At 49.1% G+C, this 25,514-nt stretch overlaps 1 protein-coding gene across 7 annotated transcripts; it reads left to right on the top strand.

The window, feature by feature from the left end:
• Positions 1-580: 580 nt before the first annotated feature.
• Positions 581-23,453, top strand: ZNF250 (zinc finger protein 250). Of its 7 annotated transcripts, XR_003208071.2 has the most exons (7): positions 581-648; positions 8,032-8,126; positions 8,362-8,503; positions 8,708-8,821; positions 9,008-9,070; positions 19,715-21,273; positions 22,097-23,453. XR_003208071.2 is itself a non-coding variant. In XM_025871394.2 (6 exons), the coding sequence occupies exons 2-6, from the start codon at positions 8,085-8,087 to the stop codon at positions 21,037-21,039; spliced, it is 1,671 nt and encodes a 556-aa protein (XP_025727179.2). In that variant the 5' UTR covers positions 581-648; positions 8,032-8,084; the 3' UTR covers positions 21,040-21,344. The 7 variants fall into 7 exon arrangements, 6 of the variants coding, with proteins under 6 accessions (XP_025727179.2, XP_025727176.2, XP_073749549.1 ...); XM_025871394.2 differs by lacking the exon at positions 22,097-23,453 and having other exon boundaries at positions 8,377-8,503; positions 19,715-21,344; XM_025871391.2 differs by lacking the exon at positions 22,097-23,453 and having other exon boundaries at positions 19,715-21,344.
• Positions 23,454-25,514: the final 2,061 nt, after the last annotated feature.

Here is a 25,514-nt window from a genome sequence, read left to right as displayed (position 1 = left end):
CTCGGGCATTCTAGTGCTGGCTGCCTGAGCCTCCTCTCCCGGGGGTGCTCCGGCTGAACGGCTCACCGCCCTCCCGGGCGTAGGCTTCAACACCCCCCACAAAGCCCGTGAACACCAGCGCCGCTGGTCAAAGAGGCACTGTCACACGGGACGACCACCGCCCGGCCCTTGCCGGGTCCTGGGGCGCAGCAACAAGAAGGCACGTTCGGGGCGGTCGGGGGGGCGTGACACCGGCTTGAAGCGGCAGAGGAACCAGTGGGACAGAAGCGGGAAACGCAGTTCGACCGCGACGCAGTCCCGGCGCTGGGGAGCCGCGCTACGAACTCCCGCAGGACCGCCGGAAGTGCCGTTCGTGCGAGGCCGGAGCACGGTGTGGCCTCTCTAGGCGCGCCGGAGGTCTCGTCTCTCGGTGGCTCTGGAGCGCGCCGCAGAGCTGTCACTCAGGAAAATGGCGCAGGCGGGGAAGGCGGGCCCGACGGCCGCACTGGGGGATGTCGCACGCTAGGACTGGTGGCCCGGGATGTGGGCGGGGACTGAGGAGGCGGGGCCCCCCGGGATTGGCGGATGCGTAGTCGAGGCGGGGCGCCCCCTTTGTCTGAGTGCGTTGCGGGCGTCAGTCTCTTCGCGCGTGAGCCTGCGGCGTGGAAGGTGAGTTGGCGGTGCGTGTGGGCACTGGCCGACGGGGACCCCCTGCCCGCACGGAAGCCGGAGCCGGGTCGCTTTCCTCACGGACAAGGCACTTCCCCGCGGGCACGCTCTGCCCCCGCCCCTGGCGCCGGTTCCCTTTTGCGGACGTGCAGTGGCGTCCTCTCCCTGCGCGGACCCCTCTCTCAGCCCCCAGCCTCCCCGCCTCCCGCCACACCCCAGTCCCCTGGCTGCTCCTCGCTTCCGGGCCTCTCCCGACCCCCACCCCTCGGGCCCTGCCACGCCCCGGGCCCCCCTCCCCTCACCCGTGACACGCCCAGGCCCCCCGCGACCGGGACCCGGGGCCCTCACCGCACCGCCCCTGCCACGCCCCGGTTCCCTCCCCCCAGGCCGCGGGGCAGCCCAGACCCCCCCACACCGGTCCCCATCTCCCGGGCGCCTCCCCCGCGGACTGCGAGCCCTGGCCGGAGTTGCGGGGATGCCGCGGGGCCTCGGCCGAGAGGGTCCGGCGCGACTGCGCAGGGGAGGGCGGTCAGCGACCCGCGTGTCCCGGGCTCGCTCTCGAGGGCTCCCCCGAAAACAGAGCCGGAGGCTGAGAAGCCCACCGGGCCCCGCGGCGGCCGCAACGCCTCCGCGCTTCGCAGTCGGCCGTCCCCGCGTCCGGGCGGCGTTGGTGTCTCTTCGGCCAAAAGTACTTCTCATTTTACATTCTTCCTCCCTGGTTACATTCATGCTGTCTTTTCCCTATTACTTTGTAAGAGCCCTTTCTTAATGAATGAGACCAATCTTTTCTCACATGGCTTGCAGATATTTCCCTAGTTTCTTGTTTTTTCACATTTCAGTAGAAAATAATATGCATTTCTTAAAATGTAAACATGTGAGAGAAATACAAAAAGTGAGCGTGGTCGTCGGGAGCAGCCTGCCAGGGTGCGCAGGGGAGGCTCTGGCTGATTGGCTTTGTACCCTTTTCCGGATTTTGGGTGCGCTTTTTTCCGCTTCTGGCCTGAAAGGGAAGCTCGGGGGCGGAGGGGTGGCCGTGCTCTACTGGCCGATGCTTGTAGATTTTTCACGTAAAAACTGTCTTCGTGGCCGTGCGTTCCATCGGCTTTGCACACCCGCTGTCCCCGTAGGGTGCGCCCGGAGGTGGAGTGAGGGGAGGCTGGGGCCCGAAGATCGCCCTCCCCGCATTGTTGTCACATGAATGTTTTAATTTCCGTTCCCCGGTGACTGGTGAGGTTGAAACTCTTCGTGTGCCTTGGTGCTGCCCCCCGTTTTTTCGCCTTTGTATTTCCTTTGTGATCTGCCAGTTCATACTCTTTTCCGTATATGTTGAAAATATTCTTCACAGACTGACATTTGACTCCAGTTACGGTGTTTTGTTCTGGTTTGGGGTTTTTTGAAGAGATTTCAAGTTTTTAATGGTAAAATATTTACTCCTAAGGCTTTTGAGCTTTGTTATGTTTTAAAGGGCTTTCCCCTTGCCAAGATTATTTTTAAAAATAAACCCTTGTTTTTCTCTGGTACTTGTGCAATGTTGGATCCATCTGGAATTTATTTTGGTGTGGGGTGAGGGGACTCCAGCTTCGTTTTTTTTCACGATGCTGTTTCTAACATCACCTATTGAATAATTCATCTTTCCATTGATTTGGAAAACCACCTTTGTCATGCATTAAATTCTTACATGATTTTGGGTCCATTCTGGATTTTGGCGGCTTTGATGTGCATACGGTCTTAATTTTCATGCAGCAGATCTGGAAGTCTCTGTCCCCATATTTCTGCTTTTGGTATTTTGCTTAGAAAGGCCCTTCCCACCTGAAATAATAAAAACTTACCTATTTGCATCAAGTTCTTTTTATAAAATGTACTTTTAAAATTTCAACTCTTATTCATTCATTAGACTTGTAGTATTTGATATGATCTAATTTTTTTCTGGGCCTTTTTTTTTTTTTTTCTAATCTTTTTGCTCTACTTTCTGGGAGATGTGTTGAACTTTATGTACAGGCCTAATTTTACTTTTTCTAAAGCATTTAACTGGCCCTAGCCCCATTTACTGAATCATCTTTCCTCAGCAATTTGAATTGCCTCCTCTGTTCTCCATTTGTTTATATAGACTTGGCCCTGCTCTGCCCCATTCCTGTGTCACCCCTTTTCGTCCAGGCCCACTTGGCTCTAGGCACCTTGATTTTGTGGATACAGTGAGAATTTACATGTCATTTCTAAAGTTTGTTTTAAGCTTGTTTCTTGTGTCATTTGTGAACAGCATCTTTTTCCCTGTATATTTTCTGACTAGGTGTTGCTGGTGTATAGGAAAGCTATTGGTTTGGATGCGCAGTCTTTCACTATGGAAGATTGCAGGGTTGTTGGGGAGCCTGGGTGGCTCAGTCGTTAAGCGTCTGCCTTCGGCTCGGGTCATGATCCCGGGGTCCTGGGATCAGGCCCCACAGGCTCCCTGCTTGGTGAGAAGTCGGCTTCTCCCTCTCCCACTCCCCCTGCTTGTGTTCCTTCTCGCTATATCTCTGTCAAATAAATAAATAAAATCTTAAAAAAAAAAAAGAAAAGAAAAGATTGCAGGGTTGTGCTTTGTGTTCACAAGTGTCTTGGAGGTGCCTCTTCTGAAGATGCTTCCACCATGGAGGGCAGAGTATTCCAGCAAGAAAACCGATAGGTGAGGATGGTGAGGACAGAGGGAGGAAGATCCTGGGAGCCACCCACCCCAGACCAGGGACTCGGAGTGCCTGTCCTAGCTTGTCCCTGTGGGCAAGGTCTTTGGAGGATAGGCTTGCTAGCTCTTTTACATCCAGCCCATGAGGAATTCAACCAGGGCGTTAAGTTCCTAAAACTTAGCTTACAAAACAAAATAATAATAAATGTTAAATTCTAAGCTCTTTGTGTCTCTGCAGTCCCTTCTTTAGTTCCTGTCTGTTGCTGGCTGCTCAGTCATCACGAGAGCCAAAGCCTGCTTGGCACAGAATGTCTCACTGCAGTGTGGCTTCTTTCCCGTTAAGCATCCAGTGCTGCTGAGAACATTGATCTATTCTGGTTTTGTTTGGGTTATTCCCTGAGGAGATTTCCAAAAATGAAATTCCTGCATCTGAAGAATGACTGTGGCTGATGGATGGGTGGGCACTGGTGCAGGCACCCCCAGGGCGGGTGCGGTTTGTATTTGGCCATGTGTTGGGGGTGGCATAGCCTTCTTCACAGTCTGCTCTGATACTCAGTGATGGTGATTCTGGCTCTGGGGTTATCTGAACAGGACTGGGCATGCCCACCTATTCTCCCTTCCTGTCGAAACTCCTGGTTTGGGTTAAGTGTCTAACTCTTGATTTTTGGCTCAGGTCATGATCTCAGGGTTGTGAGATCGAGCCTCGCTTTGGGCTCTGTGCTGAGTGTGGAGCCTGCTTAAGATTTTCTCCCCCTCGGGGCACCTGGGTGGCTGAGTTGGTTAAGCGACTGCCTTCGGCTCAGGTCATGATCCTGGAGCCCCGGGATCGAGTCCCGCATCGGGCTCCCTGCTCAGCGGGGAGTCTGCTTCTCCCTCTGACCCTCTTCCCTCGTGCTCTCTGGCTCTCATTCTCTCTCTCTCAAATAAATAAATAAAATGTTTAAAAAAAAAAAGATTTTCTCCCCCTCTCTCTGCCCCTCCCTCCCCTTATTTAAAAAGCAAACAAACAAAAACAACTCCTGTGTTTTTCTCACAGAGCAAAGCCTGGAGGTGGGCATCAGAATCATGGGGGTCAGGGTGGAGGAGAGGGTATCTTACCAAAAGCCGGTTTTGGTGCCCTGGATGGCTCTTTTTACCTGCCTGACAGTTGTCAGGTTTGAGGGCCACAGTTTTAGCACATCTTTGCATGCGGTCACAGACTTGTACAAAACTAGTTAGTACCACTTTTTGTATTTGTTTTGTTCATCTTTTTTTTTTTTTAATCAGAATACAGGTGTCTTAGTTCCTTTGGGCTGCTATGGTAAAATACTGTAGACTAGGTAGCCTGTAAAACAACAGACATTTCTCACAGTTCTGGAGGCTGGAAGTCTGAGATCAGGGAGGACCTTTTCGGGTTGCAGACTTCTTGCTGTGTCCTCACGTGGTAGGAGTGAGGAAGCTCTGTCAGGTCTCTTAAAAGGGTATTGATCCCATTGTGAGGACTCCAGCATCAAGACCTAAGCATTTCCCAATGGACTCACCTCCTAACACTATCCCACTGGGCATTAGGATTTCCCCATATGAATATTGGAAGGACACAACCCTTCTGACCCTAGTAACAAGCATCCTGGTATGCTTTTACTTGGTAATGTGTGAGGGTCCTTCTAGGTAGAGAGCCTTGGTTTCCGTGCTTTTCTAGGACTCCCCCCCGCCCCCCATCCCCAGGAATCTTCCCCTTTGCCCTCTCCACCCACCTCCATGCCTCACTCATACTGACAGCCTGGTTTTTTTGAGTTAATCTAATTGAATGAGCACCGCAGCATTTGACTCTGCCTCTTGCTGTCCTCTGGATGCCCGAAGAGGAGGGATGTGATCTCCCTGTTTTATAGGTGAGGAGAAAGCACATACACACACTTCTTGGCCCTGGGGGCATTGTTTCTGAAAAAGGATGTTATGGACATGCTCTTTGCGTTCCATCATTTCACATACCCATTGGCTGTCTCGCACAGCTTAGATCTTTCGGGGTGCATGGCCTGTCTGGAAGGACTATGGATTGGCAGTGGCACCATCCTTGAGTCCGTCCATTCCAGGGGAGCACCCACTGTTGAATGGTATATCTGCTTCATCTGCATACTGCCAGGTTGCTTTCCGGAGAAAGAGTGTGAAGTATGGTCTCATAGCTCTTTAATTTCATTCACTTCCTCAGCAAACCTTGGGCTGCTGGCTGCTCTGCTGGGACGCGGAGGGAGAAAGAGACTGGATGACACAGAGGCCCTCAAGATTGGGGTTCAGGAAGGGCCTCAGCGAGAGGGTGAAATGGCCAAGCACCAACCAAAGGGCAGGAGCCTCCCTAGCAGAAGGGAAGCCCAGAAAGGGTTCTGAGCAGCCGTGGAGGGGCCAAGAAGGGTTTAAAGCCAAGGACAATCATTGTTCCCACCACTGGGGGGAGGGGCAGGTGCACAACCCTGTTGCAACAGGGCTGGGTTCTGGGTGTATTTGGAGGGTGGATTAGGAGTGAAAGAGTGAGGAGGAGGGGTGGCTGGGTGGCCCAGTCTGTTGAGCATCTGACTCTTGGTTTTGACTCAGGTCATGATCTCGGCGTCATGAGATCAAGCCTTGTGTTAGGCTCCACTCTAAGTGGAGTCTGCTTGAAGATTCTTTTGCTCTGCCCTTCCCCCTGCCTGTGCACACTTGCGTGCACTCTCTCTCAAATAAATAAATCTTTTTTTTTTCTTTTTTTAGATTTTTATTTATTTATTTGACAGAGGGAGGGAGACAGTGAGAGAGGGAACAAGCAGGGGCAGAGGCAGAGGGAGAAGCAGGCTTCCTGCGGGGCTCAATCCCAGGACCCCAGGATCATGACCTGAGCCGAAGGCAGGTGCTTAACTACTGAGCCACCCAGGCACCCCTCAAATACATAAATCTTAAAAAAAAAAAAAAAAACCAAATTCCTCCTGGGGTCAGCCGTACCCGTCTCCAGCACCCACTGGGGAGATCCTGAATGGAGTTCCTAATCCTGGCCCAGTTGCAGTGGGGCCATAGTGCAGATGACTGCCTACTTGCACCAGGTCCCCAGGGGACCAGGGCTGGATTATCCATGAAGGTCAAATTCTCATGCAGATGAGGATTGATGGAGGCCCTGGCTGAGGGCACAATGTCCAGGAGACCTAGTGGGGACTGAGGTGCAGGAGGACAGGGTGACCACCTGTCACCACTGCCAACAGTGGACAAGGATCTGGCCGCACGGAGGTCATGGAAGACCTGGACCAGGGGCGCTTTGGGGTAGGTGGGGAGGGTGGAGACCACACAGGGGAAGCAGCTGGACAATGCCACGGGGAAGATGACTGACCACGAGAGATGGCAGGTCTGTGGGCTGCTTGAGAGCGTGTGGGTGTCCGGTACACCATCAGTAGGGCAGGAGGCAGAGCAGGTGGTGGCAGTGACTTTCTCATCGTTGTTCTGGGACCTGGTGAGGCAGCCCCTCCCCCCAATTCTTTCAAATCTTATTCTTACCTGTTTTCCAGCATCTGTTGTTCATATGAATGTTAAGGTAGTTTTACTCTTTTAAGACTCCTACTAGAATCCCAGTTGTAATCTAATTAGAATTAGATTTCTGTTGCATTGACACAACCACACACAGATTTGGCAGGAATGGGCATTCTTGGTGAACAGAGGGATGGAGAGAGGCCAGCCTCTCTCTACCCGAGTCTACTGTCATGTTCCTCAGAGGCAGCTGCAGTGAGGAGTTCCATGTGTATATTCCCAAAAGCTCTCTATGCAAACATACGCATACATCTGATGTTCTACAAAGAAAATGGGGTTGTAGTGCTTCCTGACTTCCTGGCCCCAAGCCTTCCCTTTAGGCAGTCCACAGTGAGGCATCCTGTTTGTCAAGGTGATCTTGTGCCATTTTTCCTAGCGTGATCTGCCTGCTAGGTTTCTGTGTCCCTGTTGCAGACCCCCTGTGACACTCCAAAAGATGTGAGCCCCGTTCCCCCATTAGGAGAGGTCTTAATGCCCCCCCCCGTTTTTTCCAGTAATTTGAATATGACAGACACCTCAGCTTAATTTGTCTTGATATGTCTCCAGAACCTGCCCACCCCCAGGCCTCCCCATAGTGCTCAGACCAAATCCCTGGATGACTCTGGACTTAATCTACCAGAATCAACCATGTCATGCCTCCGTTGCCAGTCCCTGGTGGAGCTACCACCAGGTTGATGGCCCCAGCCTCACTAGAGCACGATGGCACAACCAGGGGAGACTGAGGCATCAGCAGACCCATAGGAGTTACGATCAAGTGAAATATGAAGGGCCTGGAGTGTGGACCTCAAGCAAAACCATCCATTCTCAGCCTGTCTTCCCTGGAGATTATCTCTGGAGGCAGCCTGGCCTGGCACGCACACTGGACCTGATGACGGCTTGGCCTCTTTGTGAATACTCTGGCACCAGCCCTTGTGCGTGGACTGTGAGCCTGAGCAGATGGCTCCAAGTCCTTGTTAGCTCCCAGCTGACCATGAGGACCCCAGGGTCTGGAGAACAAAACCTTGTGGCTGGAGCCTTGGGGTACACAGGTGTCCCCAAACATCTCAAAGGGGATGTTCCTGGCCTCATGGTTAGAGTCCAGGGACCATGGTTCCTGAACTGTGGGGTAAGAGTTGCGGGGGTGGGGAGGCTGCCGGACTCCCAGAACTCAGGATCTGTGAGGGCAAGGCTGGGCCCCTCATGTGCTCCCACCTCTTCCTCAGCCCCACAGGCTCCTCTGAGTTCCATCTTCCTCAGAAACCTCAGAGGATCAGGGATGGCAGCGGCCAGGCTCCTGCCACCACCAGCAGGACCCCAGGTGAGCTGCCCCGAGGCCTCTACATTTCCTCATAGCCCTCCCATGTCCGGGGCTCCAGGTGGTAGCCTGAGTGTCACTGCATCTATTAGATTCTGTGGCCTCTTCCTGTTACTGCCCCCACCCCCATCAAGCTGTTCACATGTGCTTCCCCTACCCTCTAACCAAGGGCATCTCCACTCCCCCCACCCCACACTGCTCCATCTCAGATGTGGAGACTTAGTCCAACCTGCAGCAGCCCCTGTCATTCCAGGCCAAGGTGACCTTTGAGGATGTGGCCGTGCTCCTCTCCCAGGAGGAATGGGACCGCCTGGGCCCTGCTCAGCGGGGCCTCTACCGACACGTGATGATGGAGACCTATGGGAACGTGGTATCACTGGGTATGGCCCCTCAGCAGCCCTCTTCTGTGTCTATGTGCTTGGCCAGGGGTGGGGGCCCTGTGTTGGGGCTTTTGGGGTCACCTCCAGGTATTCAGCTCTAGAGGAATGTTAGTCCTGTCTGTCTCATGCCTGCAGGTCACTCAGGCGGGGTGGGGGGTGTTCACAGATACTGTAGTGACAAAAGGCCTTCCCTCCCGTGAGCAGGACTTCCAGGATCAAAGCCCAATGTGATCTCTCAGCTGGAGCGAGGAGAAGAGCCATGGGTCCTGGATGGGCAAGGGGCTGAGGAGTCTAGGGGCCTGGGGAGTGGCCATTCAGGTGAGTGAAAGGAGCTGGCCCTCCTTGACTTGGGGTTAATCAGTTCCGGGTGGCTGTGGGCACTGACAGGTGATAGCAGGAGAAGCTTCCACCTGGGGCCTCTTCTGGCAGAGGCTTAACTCAGTGAATTGCACTACTCTCCGAGAAGTGTTTTGTTGTCTCTTCAACTCTCTTTTCCTTTTGCAGACAACTACACACATGACCACATGACAGTTCGTATGCGACAAGACAGTTCACCCTGTCCGTGGGGTAGGTGTATGTCTCATCTTTTTAATCCATACAATCCCTGCAGGTGTTAATGCTCATGATTCACCAGAATGTAAAGAAATTTCCTGGGGTGCTCTGATGCAGAAAATGTTCTTGTTACACAACACATACAATCTCTACAAAACTGTTGGGAGGGGTTTTCTAAATTAAAAATTTGTTTCAGCGGAATTGTTTTTTTCCCTTTGTCTTGTCACATGTAAAACATTCTTCCCTAGTCTGTCCTTGAAACAACTGAAGCCATGATTCTGAAAGTGAGGGCTCTGCTTAGGCCATCTCTTGCACCACGCGGGCACAGGATGGCCTGGCGCTGGCACTGACAGCAACTTGAGTCTGTCTGTGAACATGAAAGTTTGATCATGCGTTGATTTGATGCCATGGATGATTGAGTGAGTAACCTCCTGTACAGTTAGTTTTTAACTTATTAAAGTCATCTTGCTCATCTTGTTACTTTGGCATCAGGGAAGAAACTACCTATTCAGGAAACTTCAAACAGTAGAAATGATATTTTTCAGTGCAAATGGGTAATTATTTCTTTGGCTTTGATTTACTAGCTTTATTCTATGACAATGAGGCTTTATAAGTCAAAACACAAACTATTTCCCAGTTTAAAAAAAATAAGATGTATAAAAATTTTACTAAATAGATGGAAGTAAACCCAAATTTTTTATTATTTTTTAACTTTTTTTAGATTTTATTTATTTATTCATAAGAGAGAGAGAGAGAGGCAGAGGGAGAAGCAGGCTCCCCGTGGAGCAGGGAGCCCGATGTGGGACTCGATCCCAGGACCCTGGGTCATGACCTGAGCCAAAGGCAGACGCTTAACCATCTGAGCCATCCAGGCACCCTAAACCCAGATTTTTTTAATGAAGAACCTATCAGTGTTACCATTTTTGAAACAGTATACACTTAATAATTGTTCTGAAGAGAAAAAAAATAAACAAATATCCAATAGGAAAAATGGGCACAAAACTTGAACAAGTTCTGACGGAGGAGGAAAACCAAAGGGCCAATAAATGTGAGAACATGCTTGGCCTCATTATTCATCAGTAAAATGGAAATCAAAACCATAATGATTTACCATGTTAACACCTTCAGAATGAAGAAAACAGTGGAAGGATCTGGCTATCAAGAGTGAACGAGGATGTAAATATGCACACTCACCTTAGAAACCAGTTTGGCATTATCTAACAAAGTTGAAAATACAGGTCCCTATGTCAAATGTTCCACTCTTTTGTATATAGTAAGGATGTTTGTTTGTAAGCACCAAGAAACATACACAAGAATCTTAGTAGAAGCATGCTTCATGGGGCGCCTGGGTGGCTCAGATGGTTAAGCATCTGCCTTCAGTTCAGGTCATGATCCCAGGGTCCTGGGGTCGAGTCCCGCATCAGGCTCCCTGCTCCGCGGGGAGCCTGCTTCTCCCTCTGCCTCTCTCTCTCTTTCTTATGAATAAATAAATAAAATCTTTAAAAAAAAAAAAGCATGCTTCATGATAGAAAAAATTGGGAATGACCCAATGTCCATCAGCAGTAGAATAGACAGAATAAACTGGTGTTTTAATAGGAAAGAACGTGTTGTAGTGAAAATGGTTTAATAACTGCTAAGGAACGATATGATGAATCAGAAACACAGTGTTGAGAGAGGAAAGCAAATTGAAGAAGACCAGGTACCATGAAATTATAAAAATGTTGGAAATATGCCTAATTAAGTTATTGGTTAAAGATACAAATTTCTGAGATAAAACTATTGAAAAAACAATGTAAAAACGACAAGATACATGAAAACACAGCTCTCAAGGTGTTGGGCATCATTCTCTCAGTGGAAATCAATCAGTGAAGGAAATTAATCCCCGAGAGACAGGAAACAAAGGGGTGATCTCTACAGTTGCCCCAGCTCACAGCTTGAAGATTACAGTGCAGGGAGGGGAACTCTGGCAGAGCGCAGTGGTCTCCCAGACTTGAGGACACATAGCCAGGAGTCCAGAGACACCAGGGAGGCTAGAAGTCCCACAGAAGAGTCCATTTGACAAAGAGAACTCTGGAGATCTGCAGGGAGAGCCCTTGAGTATTAGCACTTGCAAGGAAACAGTCAAATGCCAGGAAAGAGCCCCCTCTTTAGAAGGAGTGGCAGCTACAGTAGCCAGGATTTAAGATGGTCTTCATAATAGAATGTTTGTGCCCCTCTCCCATTTATCTGAGGAAGCCCTAAACCCCAATGCGAATGTATTGGTGATGGAGCCTTTATGGAAGTAATTAAGGTTAAGTGAGGTAATAAGAGTAGGGCCTTGATTTGCTAGGATTAGTGTCTTTTTTTTTTTTTAAGATTTTATTTATTCGACAGAGAAAGACACAGCGAGAGAGGGAACGCAAGCAGGGGGAGTGGGGGAGGGAGAAGCAGGCTTCCCGCTGAGCAGGGAGCCCGATGTGGGGCTCGATCCCCGGACCTTGGGATCATGAGCTGAGCCGAAGGCAGACACTTAATGACTGAGCCACTCAGGCACCCCAGATTAGTGTCTTTTTAAGAAGAGGAAGAGAGAGGCGCCTGGGTGGCTCAGTTGGTTAAGTGACTGCCTTCGGCTCAGGTCATGATCTTGGAGTCCCGGGATCGAGTCCCACATCAGGCTCTCTGCTCAGCGAGGAGCCTGCTTCTCCCTCTACCCCTCCCCCCTCTCATGTGCTCTCTCTCTCTCTCTCATTCTTGTTCTCTCAAATAAATAAATAAATAAATCTTAAAAAAAAAAAAGAAGAAGAGAGACCAGAGCTCTCTTTCTTGGCACACACAACCTCCCAGACCACTGCCCCATGATGTACGTGCCCTACTGCATAATCCCCAGGATTGTGAATATGGGTTTTACTCTTATGATTATGTTATGTTAAGCTTTTGCTTTTAAGGGATGGAGAACCCTCTAAATATGGGTCTGGAGGTCAGAGACAGAAGTCAGAATGGGAAGGATTTGATGCACCATTGCTGCCTTGAAGGGGGTGGGGCCACATGGCAAGGAATGCAGGTAGCAATTAGGAGCTGAGAGTGGCAAGGAAACAGGCATCTTAGTCCCATAGCTACAAGGGGCTAAATTTTGACAACAGTAAGAAAGAGCTTTGAAGTACATTTATTGCCTGGATCCTTCACACAAGAATTCAGACTAACACGTTATTTCAGCCTTGTGATAGATTGAGGAGAGAACTCACTTGTGCCATATAGCTACAGAACTATGGGCTAGTAAATACAGTGTCCAGTGCTCACAGAGGCCGGGAATGCTGTCTGCTCCCAACAGCAAGAGTGGGAAACCTGTAACTCACAGGATCATCAATTAGAGAGCTAACTAGGGGGGGAAAAGAGCCCTAACCACTACTCTGGTCTGATCTGACAAAGTTGAAAGGCAAGAACCATACATGCTACTTCAAAGTAACTTAACCAAGAATACTTAAGCTGTAGAATATTTCTTCTTTTTTTTTTTTAAGATTTATTTATTTTTGAGAGAGAGAAAGAGCAGGGGGAGGAACAGGGAGAGAGAAACTAAAGCAGACTCTGCACTGAGCTAGGAGCCTAACACAGATCTCAGTCTCACAACCCTGAGATCACAGCCTGAGCTAAAACCAAGTCGGACATTTAACCAGCAGTGCCACCCAGGCACCCCAAGCTCAAGAATATTTCTAAAATAAAAAATACCCAGCATCAAACAAGGTAAAATTCATAACATCTGACATCAAATAAAAAGTTACCAGACATCCAAAGAAGTAAGAAAATACAACCATAATTAAAAGAAAAAACAGTCCTGTTAAACTGACCAGAAATGACATCAGTGATAGAATTGGGAGACAAGGATATTAAAATAAATTTATTCCATATGTTCAAGGACTAGAGGGAATACTGAGCATATTAAGTAGAAGCATGGAAGATATGTGAAAGACCCAGATCTGATTTTTTTTCTTTATTGATAGAGACACAGTGAGAGAAGGAACACAAGCAGGGGGAGTGGGAGAGGGACAAGCAGGCTTCCCGTGGAGCAAGGAGCCCAATGCGGGGCTCGATCCCAGGACCCCGGGACCATGACCTGAGCCGAAGGTAGACGCCTAAGGACTGAGCCACCTAGGCGCCCCCCAGATCTGATTTCTAGAGATGAAAACAACAATGTCTGAGATGAGGAGTTCAGTGCGTAAAATTAGTGGCAGAGTAGATAATGCATAAGAAAAGATTAGTGAAAACAAATTCATTTTGAAACTACTGAAAAGCAGAAGGAAAAAAAGACTACAGGAAATCAGGGAACTGTGGGACAATCTGAAATAGCCTAATACATGTAGCTGAAGCCAACAAAGGAGGGATGGGAGGGTCAGAAAAAATATTCTAAGAAATGATGGTTGAAAATTTTCCAAATTTGTTGAAAAGTATAAAAACTTCACAGATCTAAGAAACTCAAGGAACCCTCTACCTAATAAATGAATAAAATTACACTAAACTACATCATAATCAAAAGAAGTGTTATAACTAAGAAGCCAACAAAGGAGATAAAAGAGAATCATGAAAAGTAACTTGATTTTTTTTTAAAGGAGAAAGAGAAGAGGAAACAAACCACGGATGTTTAGTGACTGCTCTGGGGTTTACAATACACATCTCTCACCATCGTTTACCTTCCAAAAACGTCAACACCATTTCATAGGTAGCATAAGACTTAGAACAGTAGGCTTCTGTATTAGTCCGCTCAGGCTGCCATAACAAAAGGCCATTGATGGAGTGACTTAAACATCAAAAATTTTGTTCTCACAGTTCTGGAGGCTAGAAGTCCAAGACAAAAGTGCAGTGGAGTTTGTGGTGAGGGCTTTCTTCCTTGCTTGCAGACAGCCACTTTCTGGTGCTCACATGGCCTCTTTGTGTGCCTGTGAGTGTGGGGTGGGGGGAGGTGGGAAGCGAGTAAGCTTGCTGGTGTCTCTTCTTACCGGGCACTAATCCCATCGTGGCGGCCTTACCCTAGTGACCTTGTCTAACCCCAATCACCTCCCAAAGGCCCCACCACCAAATATTACATGAGGGGTTAGGGCTTCAACGTGTACATTTGGGGGAGGGGGAACGCAAAGACACAACAAACATTTTTACAGCCCTGTTCCTCTGTCCCAGATTCTGTGATCGTGTCGTCATAAGTTCTCCTGCATATGTTAGAAACCCACAGTGCATCACTATTTTTTTAAGTTTATTTATTTAAGTGATCTCTACATACAACATGGGGCTTGAACTCGCCACCCCAAGATCAAGAGTTGTTCCCCAGCACATAACTATTTTTGCTTTGGACAGTTCTCTTTTAGAGTGATTTAGAAAACCTTTTTTACATAGTCTTGTATATTTACTTTCATTTTAACCATTTCCAAAAGCCTTTATTTCCTTGTGTAAATCCAACTTTCTGTCAGGTATATTTCTGCAGCCTGAAGAATTCCCTTTAACATTAGTTTGGATTTGATTGTTGGGTGTTTTCTCCAGTGGTGTTTGTAAATTGACAAGTTTTTTCTTTTCTGCACTTTAAGGATGTCAGTCCATTGTCTTTGGCTTGTTTCTGATGATGAGTCCACTATAACTCTTTACATTCGTTCCTCTGTGTCCTGTGTGTTTTTCTTCAAACTGCCTCTAAGATTTTCTCTTTGGTTTTTAGCAGTTTGAATATGATGTATCTAAGTGGTATTTTAAAATAACATGTTTGTGATTCTGATATCTTGGATCTTTTGATGTCTTCCATTATTTTTAGAAAAATCTCAGCCATTATCTTTTCAGATATTTTTGCTTCCTGTTCTCTTTCTCTTCTGCAATTCCAACTACTTGCAGGTTAGGCCATTTGATATTGACCCATACTGGTTTTATTTTTTGTTTCATACATTTCTGTCTCTCTTTCTTTCTTTTCTTTTTTTCTTTTTTAAAGATTTACTTATTTATTTGAGAGAGAGCAAGCACAAGCCGGGGGAGCAGCAGGCAGAGGGAGAAGCAGACTCCCCACTGAGCAGGGAGCCCAACATGGGGCTTGATCCCAGGACCCTGGGATCATGACCTGAGCCAAAGGCAGATGCTTAACCATCTGAGCCACCCTGTCGTTGTGGGTTTTTTTGGGTAATTTCTGTTGACCTGTTTTTAAGCTCACTGGTCTTAGCTGGGTTGGGTCCACTGATGAGCACATTAGAGGCATTCTTGTGTTGCTGTGTTTTTTACATCTAGCATTTCCATTTGGACTCTTACAGTATCTCTCTGCTTAAATTCCCCATCTGATCATTCACATTGTTCCAGCATATGGGTCATCTCTAATTCTAGTTCTGTTGATCACTTAGGCTCTTGACTATGTGTGTGTACATGTACACACACACACGCAGTCTTCTTTCTCTTGGGTGTCTCATAATTTTTTATTGAATGTCAGCTATCATTAATTGGGACAGTAGAGATAGAGGTAGATAGTATATCTGTCTGGAAATGTAACCTGTCCTAATAGGCTGATAGTATGAAAGCCTGAGTCAATCTAGTCAGGAGATGGGCTGGGCTCTGTTGTTCCCAGAATTGCCTTCAGTGCACCACTAGGTTCCCATGCCTGTGGCACTTCCTTGTGCGTAGGGTGAGGACTCAGTCTTCCAGGTTTGCCTACAGGAGAGGGTTTTCTCCTATACTCTTGACCCCACCCAAGCAGTAGTAGGCAGTTGCTGGTTACTCAGGGCTTGCTGGCCTTTGGGGCAGGGGCAGGGAGAAATGAGAGAATGTTCCACTGTCCTCGTCCATCCTCAGTTTTAGGCAGGTTTGTATTCCTGGGTCAAAGCCCTTCCCCTGGGTGAAGCAGACTTCTCACTGCTGGGCTTATGATCATTTCCTGCCTCTCCCTCAGGAGTAGAAGATAGTTTTCTTTTCCCTTCCCAGCCATTGGGATTTTTATCTGTGCCTTAGAATGAGAAGTTTGCTTTCCCTTGCACAGTGACTTGCAGCTTTTGTTCTGTAGAGAAGGGTTCATGTGGGTGCTTTTGTTCTCCTCTTGTAGGCCTAAGCCACCAAAAGAGGCTTCTTCTGGACCTGCTCCCAGGGGGACATGAGCCCCTGTGTCTGGACCTCCCCGGGGTTCTTTGGAAATCATTAATGTTTTAGCCAGGTGCTTCTTCCTTGCTTGGGTGGTAGCCTGTCTTCCATCTTCCTCTTATCTCCCTCCCTTCCATCATCAGTGCGGTTGTCTCCCCAGGACACACCTGTTTCTCCTTAGGGTTCAGGTCGTTTGGTTGCCACCATGACCTTGGCTCTATGATAGATTCAAGAAAGTTACAATTTTATAAATAATTTTTTTATTTATTTGACAGAGACACAGCGAGAGAGGGAACAAGCAGGGGGAGTGGGAGAGGGAGCCTGATGCGGGGCTCGATCCCAGGACCCTGGGATCATGACCTGAGCCAAAGGCAGACGCTTAATGACTGAGCCACCCAGGTGCCCCGAAAGTTACAATTTTATAGATTACCTGACTTTTTCTTGCTGTTAGGGTGGAAGTGATATTCTTTCCAGCTTTCTCCCTCCTGGGGGAATTCAGTTAATACATAATTAATAAGTAGTATAATAATATAGATTGTTTTACATAATGTATAATAATGGTGATATTAACAGTAAAAGGGACATGGAATTGGTCAGTGTATCCCCCCGACTTTGTATGTCAGACTGGGGTTTATGTGCTTCTGTTGGTCATGGTGAGGAGCTCTCCAGTGCCATGATGAGCAGGCAGTGCTGGGGCAGAGGGACACGGGACAGTACGCTGTCCCAGGGCACCTGGGTGGCGCAGTCGGTTAAGCATCTGACTCTTGGTTTCAACTCAGGTCACAATCTCATGAGTCTTGGGATCGAGCCCCACATCAGGCTCTACACTCAGCACGGAGTCTGCTTATGACTCTCTGCCCCTCGGCCTCTCTCTCTCTCCCTCTTTCTCTCAAAAATAAATGAATCTTTAAAAAAATTTTTTTAAAACGGTAAGCTGTCACATGGTGGTCTAATAGGAACAAGGGCTTGGACACTGGTGGGGAAAGAGGACGATAAGGGATCAAAAAAGAGACGTGGATCCTGAAGGCCCACCAGCCACAAGAGGTAGGGGCTTATTCTAGGAGGAAGGAAGAGCCAAGTTCTCTTTCGGACTCTTGACGTGGATGTGCTGGTGGGCCATCTAGAGGGCAAGGTCTGGCAGCAAGCAGAGCACCCACCTGAGCCTGGAGAGCACTGGGAGATGGAGGAGTCAGAGTGTCTGTGTCTGGGTGCAGCTGAATCTCAGGGTGGGTGTGAAGAGCCAGTTCAAGCCTGGAGCAGGACTCCCCCTCTACAAGGAGGCCCCTCACTCAGGGGAGTCTCCCACTTCCCACTCCTGCGGCTTCTCAGATGATCAGCTGTTGAGGGTTTCCTTCCATCTGGCTGCCACCAACTTCTGCAAGAAGTATGAGCATTTGGTATGTCTTTGCCCCTCCAAGGTACCTAGCTGTCAAAAGGCAACACAGATCAAAACAAGCATATTTTATTTATTGACCACCTTGGCCCAAATCTTTCTCCGAACGCCAGTCAGAAGTCCCATCTTAGAAGGTCCCTTGGCTTTGTGGAGGGACTACTTGGCTTTTTTTTTTTTTTTTTAAGATTTTATTTATTTGACAGAGACACAGCGAGAGAGGGAACACAAGCAGGGAGAGTGGGAGAGGGAGAAGCAGGCTCCTGCCGAGCAGGGAGCCTGATATGTGGCTCGATCCCAGGACCCTGGGATCATGACCTGAGCTGAAGGCAGATGCTTACCGACTGAGCCACCCAGGGCCTCGGGACTACTTGGCTTCTGAATCTTACTTTTCAAGGGTCCATGTTGGGGGTTCCAGGTGGCCCATTATATCGCATCTGTCTCCCCAGACCAAGTTAGGAACTAATTAAAGAGTGAAGCTTATCTCTCAGTAATGCTGTTACCAGCAAGGTGTGGGGGGTTTGACAGTATCCTTATTCTAGATAGAACACAGTTGGAAAATGGGTGCTATTCAGCATGCTTTCTAATAACCACAGAATGAGACCTACTTGCCACCTGATTGAGGCAGTGAAGGACCACCACAGGCCCCCATGCTGGGGACTGCCTCTGAACGTGAAGGAGCAGAGCAGAATATGGTTCCCTGAGCTGAGAATGCCCAATTCTTACGCACATGAACCAATGAAATAAGTTACTCCACCTACCCTGGAGAGAAGGGGGAGCAAAGAAGCAGTCAACACATATGCGCACATGCACATTTGGATGCCATCCTAGCTCCTGATCTCAATATTGCTGGATCAGCATTTGTAAATTTCCCCTTGGGCTGCTGACCCCTCACTACCTGTCATAGACCTTGAGTGTGTCTGTGAGAATTCTCTCAGATCTTCCTCTGCCTAGAAGGCTTTGAATTCTGGAATGTCAAAGTGCAACAGTTTTTAATGCTGTTCCTGGCAGAGGTCTTTGGGAAGCTGGGGGTGGCAGCAAGGTGTTTGGAGTTGGCCTCCTAAGCTGCAGCGCTGAGATTGGGCACTTGAGAGTTCACGAGGAGGCCTGGCTGCTGTCATGCAGTCAACCTCTTGCTTCTGGCCCTGATATGGCATCCGCTCCACCTGTTGGGTGACAGTGATAAAGATCACTCCATGAGACTAGCCCGTCCTCTCACAACATCCCTGATGAAGCCCCTCGAGAAGTCTTGGTCTTCTGACCGGCATCTTGTCATCTCAATGTCTTGAACTCCTAAACACTTGTTCTTTGGAGAGCCTGAATGGCTCAGATGGTAGAGCATGCAGCTTTTGATCTCAGGGTCATGAGTTCAAGTCCCACATTGGCCATAGAGCTCTCCAAAAAAAAGTAATCAACACACCCCGTCCTCCCGCACTCACAGCCCAGAGAGTCCCCAACCTGATACTAAAAACATCTACCCCAGCCTTCTCTGCAATACTTCCTGCTGCCCTGCAGGCCACATTCCAGCCTAGATGTGGCAAGACTCCCATTGTGTCTCTCCTTTTCCCAGTGCATTCTCCACAAAGAGGAGGTCACACTCCCCCACATACAAGTCTTCTCTTCCTGTGTCTGTTGGATGTGCACACAAGAGCTCACACTTCTACCAGCTCCACACTAGGTGTTGCTGTCAGCCCAACAAGGCTCTCTGCAGCCCTGGGTGGGTTTAGGGTTAGATGATGGCCTCTGGAAGCCCTGTACATAAAGATTCCAGAGAGGAACGCCTGGGTGACTCAGTCAGTGAAGCATCTGCCCTCAGGTCAGGTCATGATCTCAGGGTCCTGGGATCGAGCCCCACATCGGGCTCCCTGCTCAGTGGGGAGTCTGCCTCTCCCTCTCCCCTCTTGTTCTCTCGAATAAATAAAATTTTAAAAAACAAAGACTCCAGGGAGAGTGGGACTTGGGCAGTAATGGGCTGCCACCAGCTGCTGTGTGCCTTATGTCCGTTGACACCTGCCTCTCAAACTGCCCTGTCCGCCTGGGCACGTTTCTAGTTACTGGACACAGATGTGAGTTTTCTGCTCCTCTGCAGCTCACACAACCAGGTGCATTCAGGGACCACAGCCCTGCTGGCTACCTCTGGTTACACTTGCTTTGCTGTTTTGAGTGGGTTAGCAGTTAACATTTTTACTTTGGATTTGTTGTTTCAGAATATGAAAACAAGGGAGAGAACCAAAATAGGGATTTGAGTCTGAAGCCATTTATTTCAGAGGAAGTATCAGTGATTCTGGGGGAAACATCCACAGGATGGATTGATCAAAGACGTTATGAACGTGATCAGAGCTTCTGTGTGAGTCCAAGTCCCGTCGGCGGGCCTGAAGCCCAGGTCTTGAGCCAGAGTGTGCCTCTCCCTCAGCATCAGGCTGTTCCCAGTGGTGAGAGACCCTACAGGTGCACCGAGTGTGGGAAATGCTTTGGCCGGAGCTCCCATCTGCTGCAGCATCAGAGAACCCACACCGGAGAGAAGCCCTACGTGTGCGGCGTTTGTGGGAAGGCCTTCAGCCAGAGCTCCGTCCTCAGCAAACACAGGAGAATCCACACGGGCGAGAAGCCCTACGAGTGTAACGAATGCGGAAAGGCCTTTCGGGTGAGCTCGGATCTCGCTCAGCATCATAAGATCCACACGGGGGAGAAGCCCCACGAGTGTCTGGAGTGCCGGAAGGCGTTCACGCAGCTCTCGCACCTCATCCAGCACCAACGGATCCACACCGGCGAGCGGCCGTACGTGTGCCCGCTGTGCGGGAAGGCCTTCAACCACAGCACGGTTCTGCGCAGCCACCAGCGCGTGCACACCGGGGAGAAGCCGCACGAGTGCACGCAGTGCGGCCGCGCCTTCAGCGTCAAGAGGACGCTCCTGCAGCACCAGCGCGTGCACACAGGAGAGAAGCCCTACACGTGCAGCGAGTGCGGCCGCGCCTTCAGCGACCGCTCGGTGCTCATCCAGCACCACAACGTGCACACCGGCGAGAAGCCGTACGAGTGCGGCGAGTGCGGCAAGGCCTTCAGCCACCGCTCGACGCTCATGAACCACGAGCGCATCCACACGGAGGAGAAGCCGTATGGCTGCTACGCGTGCGGAAAGGCCTTCGTGCAGCACTCGCACCTGACGCAGCACCAGCGCGTGCACACCGGGGAGAAGCCCTACGTGTGCGGCGAGTGCGGGCACGCCTTCAGCGCCCGCCGGTCCCTGGTGCAGCACGAGAGGATCCACACCGGCGAGAGGCCGTTCCGCTGTGCGCAGTGCGGCAAGGCCTTCAGCCTGAAGGCGACCCTGATCGTGCACCTGCGGACCCACACCGGCGAGCGGCCCTACGAGTGCAGCCGCTGCGGCAAGGCCTTCAGCCAGTACTCGGTGCTCATCCAGCACCAGAGGATCCACACGGGCGAGCGGCCCTACGAGTGCGGCGAGTGCGGCCGCGCCTTCAATCAGCACGGGCACCTGATCCAGCACCAGAAGGTGCACAGGAAGCTGTGACCCCCTGCTGGCCCCCGGGAGCCCCCACCCAGGAGAAGCTTCTGGCAACTCTGCCGGGTGCCGTTCTCTGGCAATTCAGTGTCCCAAGCACATGTTCCTGTGGAAAAACCAGAGGATGCCTGTTTTGTTTACCCCCACATCCTGAAGTTCTGTTGCACAGTAATCACACAATTGTAGTGAATTTTGGTAAAGACAGCCATCATTCATTCCTTAACATGAGACCATCTATTTGAAGTAAGAAACTGAAGGAAGTTAAGATTTAAGGATTTCTTACATTCTAAATAAAGTTTTTTCTTAGAACATGACATGCCTTTCCTAAAAACAGTTATGCTAATTATTGCACATAAATTTGAATTGGATTATTTGCAGTATTCTGTTAGACCACTAAAGTGTTGTGTGGATAAAATGATATAAAAAAAGATTGTCATCAAGTAATATGGTTAGAAATCCTAAGTGTGTGGAGCCACTTGTTTTGTGTGAACAAAGGAAAAATCTAAGGATTAATTAGTGAGAAATGATGTAAACTTAGAAAACACTTCATCTGGTGTTTGAACTTCATTCAGGATCAGAAGGGATGTCCTAACTCTTTCAGTGAAAATTCGACTCAAAAATGGGTCTTTGCCTCAAAACCCACCCTTATGACTTAGAGACCTTGTGCCCCAGAAATCATGGGATGCCTTGGGCCTCCAGACCCCATGTGGGTTGGAGGGGCGCTCTGCATGCAGAGCCCAGACCTCATAGCTGCTGTATTACTCAAAAGACAGTTCTTTGGTACATAGTCTTAAAACCTAAAATTCTCAAATTCAAATAGCTTTTTTATTATTTAAAATTCCCATTTCTGTTTGAGGTTTTTATTTTTTACTCCTGATTGCAAGAGTGTCTAGTATCCATTTTCATGTACTGTAATGAATCTGGTTTATTCATAATTTTTAAGAGGTTTTTTCCTCTCAAAAACATCAGCTTCTTGGGAGAAATGAAGGACTGTAGTGTTGACCTGTAAGTCCACAGCAATACACTGATGCAGATAAAAGCTTGTTTTCCCCTCTCTGTGATACAGGTGAGCGGAGCCAGCATCACAGGTGAAACTCTGGAAGCTGAGGTAGCAGGTGTACTGCACAGAGGAGATGGGCTCCTGAAAGGAACTGACATCACTGATGTGTACTGCAGAGCAGCTGGGACAACAGGAGCTAAGGCAATTGAAGGAAAAACAGGACTTGGGATCACTAAGGTAGATGCTAGAGAGGAGGTGAACTCGCTGAGGTATTACTTCAGAGATGGCTGAAACCTCTGAGGAGATGCTGTAGAAGCCAAGCTCATGGTGCGATTCAGAGGAGCTGAAATCCCTCCGATGTTACTGCAGACAGTAGCTGAAATCACTAGAGCCAAACTGCAGATCAATAGAAGTGTTACTGCAGAGAGCAGCTGGCACCGGCGAGGTGCTAGCTCGAAAATCCCCACAGAGGGAAGCCAACAGCCCTTGCTGGCTGAGTCTATAGCTGGCGTCTGACTCCTTGACTGCCCTTCAGAGCTCACCACTGTTGAGGGCACAATTCCTAATCCTGTGAAAGAGCTAGAATAAGAAATAGTCACGTTCCAGTTGAGACGAGAATAAGAGTTCAGTTAAATACAATATACAGAAATACTTGTTTGGAAAGACAGTATATCACAGGACAACGTAAGTGATACAGTACAAGTCATTCTGGATTGATAAATCCACCAAATCTAGGGTTATTGGGGAAATCTGCAAAATGTATAGTTCACTTTTCAACCTTCTTAAATGAAGTGTACTTAATATCATTCTGCCTTTTCTTCCTATCAGCTGCCATTGACCCATTGGTGTGTGTACAGGCTCAGGTATCCATGGAGCTGAAAGGTGAGCTTCAGTGCCCTTCTCCCTGGGGAGGCTCCCTGGACCATGCATTTTTGTCACCTACCTCTCCAGAGACCAGGAGGTAGCACAGAACCTGCTGGAACATATGGGCAGTCTATGTTTTTGGGAAGTGGCATCAGGCACCAAAATGACCTTTGGGGTCCCTTCACCCTGTTAATAGCCTTCTCAGCCATTAACTGCCCATCTCTGACTGATCAGCAACATATACCACACTTATTTTGGATTTTTTAATTTTTATTTAGACGTTTTTACATTTTATGCATTTAAATCTTTATCCTATTTTTCCTTACTGCTACCAAGAATTTGACACTTAGTTCTCAAATTTTCTATAATTTAGAAAACATCCAGAATTTTATTTCTGTGTACTATGTATAATCTGACATTTCCCAATAAAAAAAGGAATGACTGGAACACCTTTTTGTGGGTGAAGGGAGATGAATGATTTTGCTATAAGGATCTACAACAAATCAGCGACCAGAGGACATGAGCTGACAGTTCCCAATAAAGGGAAGTACAATGAGGAGAGCCTGGAAAAGGCTAAATGTGCCAGTTTCAAATAAAAACATACCACCTCCTGATCAATTAGTAAAGGGTATCCTGTAACACACAGAGCTCTGAAGGTGTAGGGGCATGGGTGCTTTCATGCCTTGCTGGTGGTATCAGTACAATCCACCTGTGTCAAGTATAGGGCATGTCAGGACCCGTCACTTCTCTGGCGAAAGATACCTGCACAGCAGGACCCAGCTTGGCAGGTGCCATGCAGTCCAGAGATGGCCCTGAGGGAGACAGGAGCACTCCTAGGGGACAGGCTGGGGAAGCTCTGGCCACCAAAAGCCACTCTGTGCAGAGGGTTTGGTGGTGAAGGCCCAGGAGGACCTTTCGTGGGAGACGGGCTTGCTCCAGGGCTGAGGAAAATCCCGGGTTGGGGGTGGGACAGCACTATTCTGCCCCATCTGGGTGTTTGGAGAATAAAAGTTCCTGAGCTGAGAAATGCAGGTCAAGTATAAGGGTTCCCAAGACTGCCCTCCCCTCTGACACCAGTCACAAATTTGGGAACTCCCAAGATCACCCTTAAGTTCAGTAATTTGCTACAAGGACTCAGAACTCGCCTTGAAACCTGATACATGGTTACAGTATATTACAGGGAACAGACAGATAAAATCAGACAAGGGATTGCTTTGGGGGCAGAATCCAGAAAAGTACCAAATGCGGGGTCTCTGTAAAGTCATGGACATTACTTTCCTGGCTCTGATGTGTGACAGTGTGATTGGAGTATTGCCCACAAGGGAAGCTCGCCCAAGCTTCAGTATCCAGAATTTTTTGAGGCTTGATGACACTGATACAGATGGCCACCTGCATGACACCTGAGTCTGCAGCCTCTCCAGAGGTTGAGTAGGTGTCACATGGCCAAAGCCCCTCCCGTACACCACACTGTTCCTGTAGAGTCCCTGGCTCTGGCTCTGAGTAAACAAAGACTCTCAGGCAGGACACTCCAGCCACCCAGAAGTAGGACAAAGGCCATCCCTCCCCTGGGGTCAGGTTAATCCTTTCTGCACAAGTGGTTAAAAGTGGGTCAGATCCCAGGCCCACCTCCAACTGCTCCGTGACCTCAGTCCAATCACCTCCCTTCCTCAGCCTCAGCTTCTGATCTGTAGATGAGAATATCACCATTCACATCACGGGGCTGCCATGAAAATGAAATGAAATCTACAAGACCAGCCCAGCGCTCAGTTCTGTGTAGTCTGTGTGTTGGGAGTTAGTACAACGGAACAGGTGCAGCTATCATGGGAGGCCGGGGGCCAGGCAGAGCAACAGGCCAGGGGAGCTGCTCACCTGCCGCAAGAAGACAGAAATGCTCCCCACCCCCGAGGGATCTTGGAGAAGTTCAGCCCACAGTCACATAACCCATGCAGGAAGCAGGCTGGGCAGGGCAGGGTACAGCTGGTGCTGAGCAAGGACTCACTCCCTCCTCAGCGTGAAAGGCCACACAGCCCCTCCAGCAGGGACTCCAGGACAGCCTAGAGGACACTAACCCCAGGGAGCACCTGAAGACTGACCCAGCCCTTGAGGACAGCGGTGGGAGGACCCAGATCCAGCTCTGACCTCTGGCTCAGATCTGATGCTCTGCCTGGGTCCCTCTGCTTCAGGGTGTGTATCGGGCCAGCCACAAAGATGTGGGCATGGGTACCACACATACACACTGTGAGCATGACCTTTACCTTTGGGGTAAACTGTTCTCTATTTTACCTGGAGGTGCTGACTCAAGCCTCCCCTAACAGGCCAGAGTCCTCAGCTGTCTGATCCTCTGACACCAGCAGTTCATCTCCTGACTGGTAACTGCCCACAGCTATTAACAATTATTAACAATCAGCCTGTGGTCTGAGATGACATTGCTCCCAAAGACCCTCTGTCATCAGCAGGCTGACAACTCAGGTTTTTGATCCTGTAAGCTGAGGAGGGAAGAGGACAGTTAACCCACTAGACACCCAGACTGTCCAATTGAGAAGCAACGAGTCCCTTTAATGCTCTCCCTCCCATCCTTAGATGAGCTTGACACTTGGCTCCTGTGAGTGTGTCACCAATG

Source organism: Callorhinus ursinus, unplaced genomic scaffold (genome assembly GCF_003265705.2).
Source record: "Callorhinus ursinus isolate GAN/ISIS: 27379988/994484 unplaced genomic scaffold, GSC_fseal_2.0 scaffold5, whole genome shotgun sequence".
NCBI lineage: Eukaryota > Metazoa > Chordata > Mammalia > Carnivora > Otariidae > Callorhinus > Callorhinus ursinus.
The sequence above is the reverse complement of the archived record's forward strand: the minus strand, read 5'-3'. Positions and strand labels throughout refer to the sequence as shown.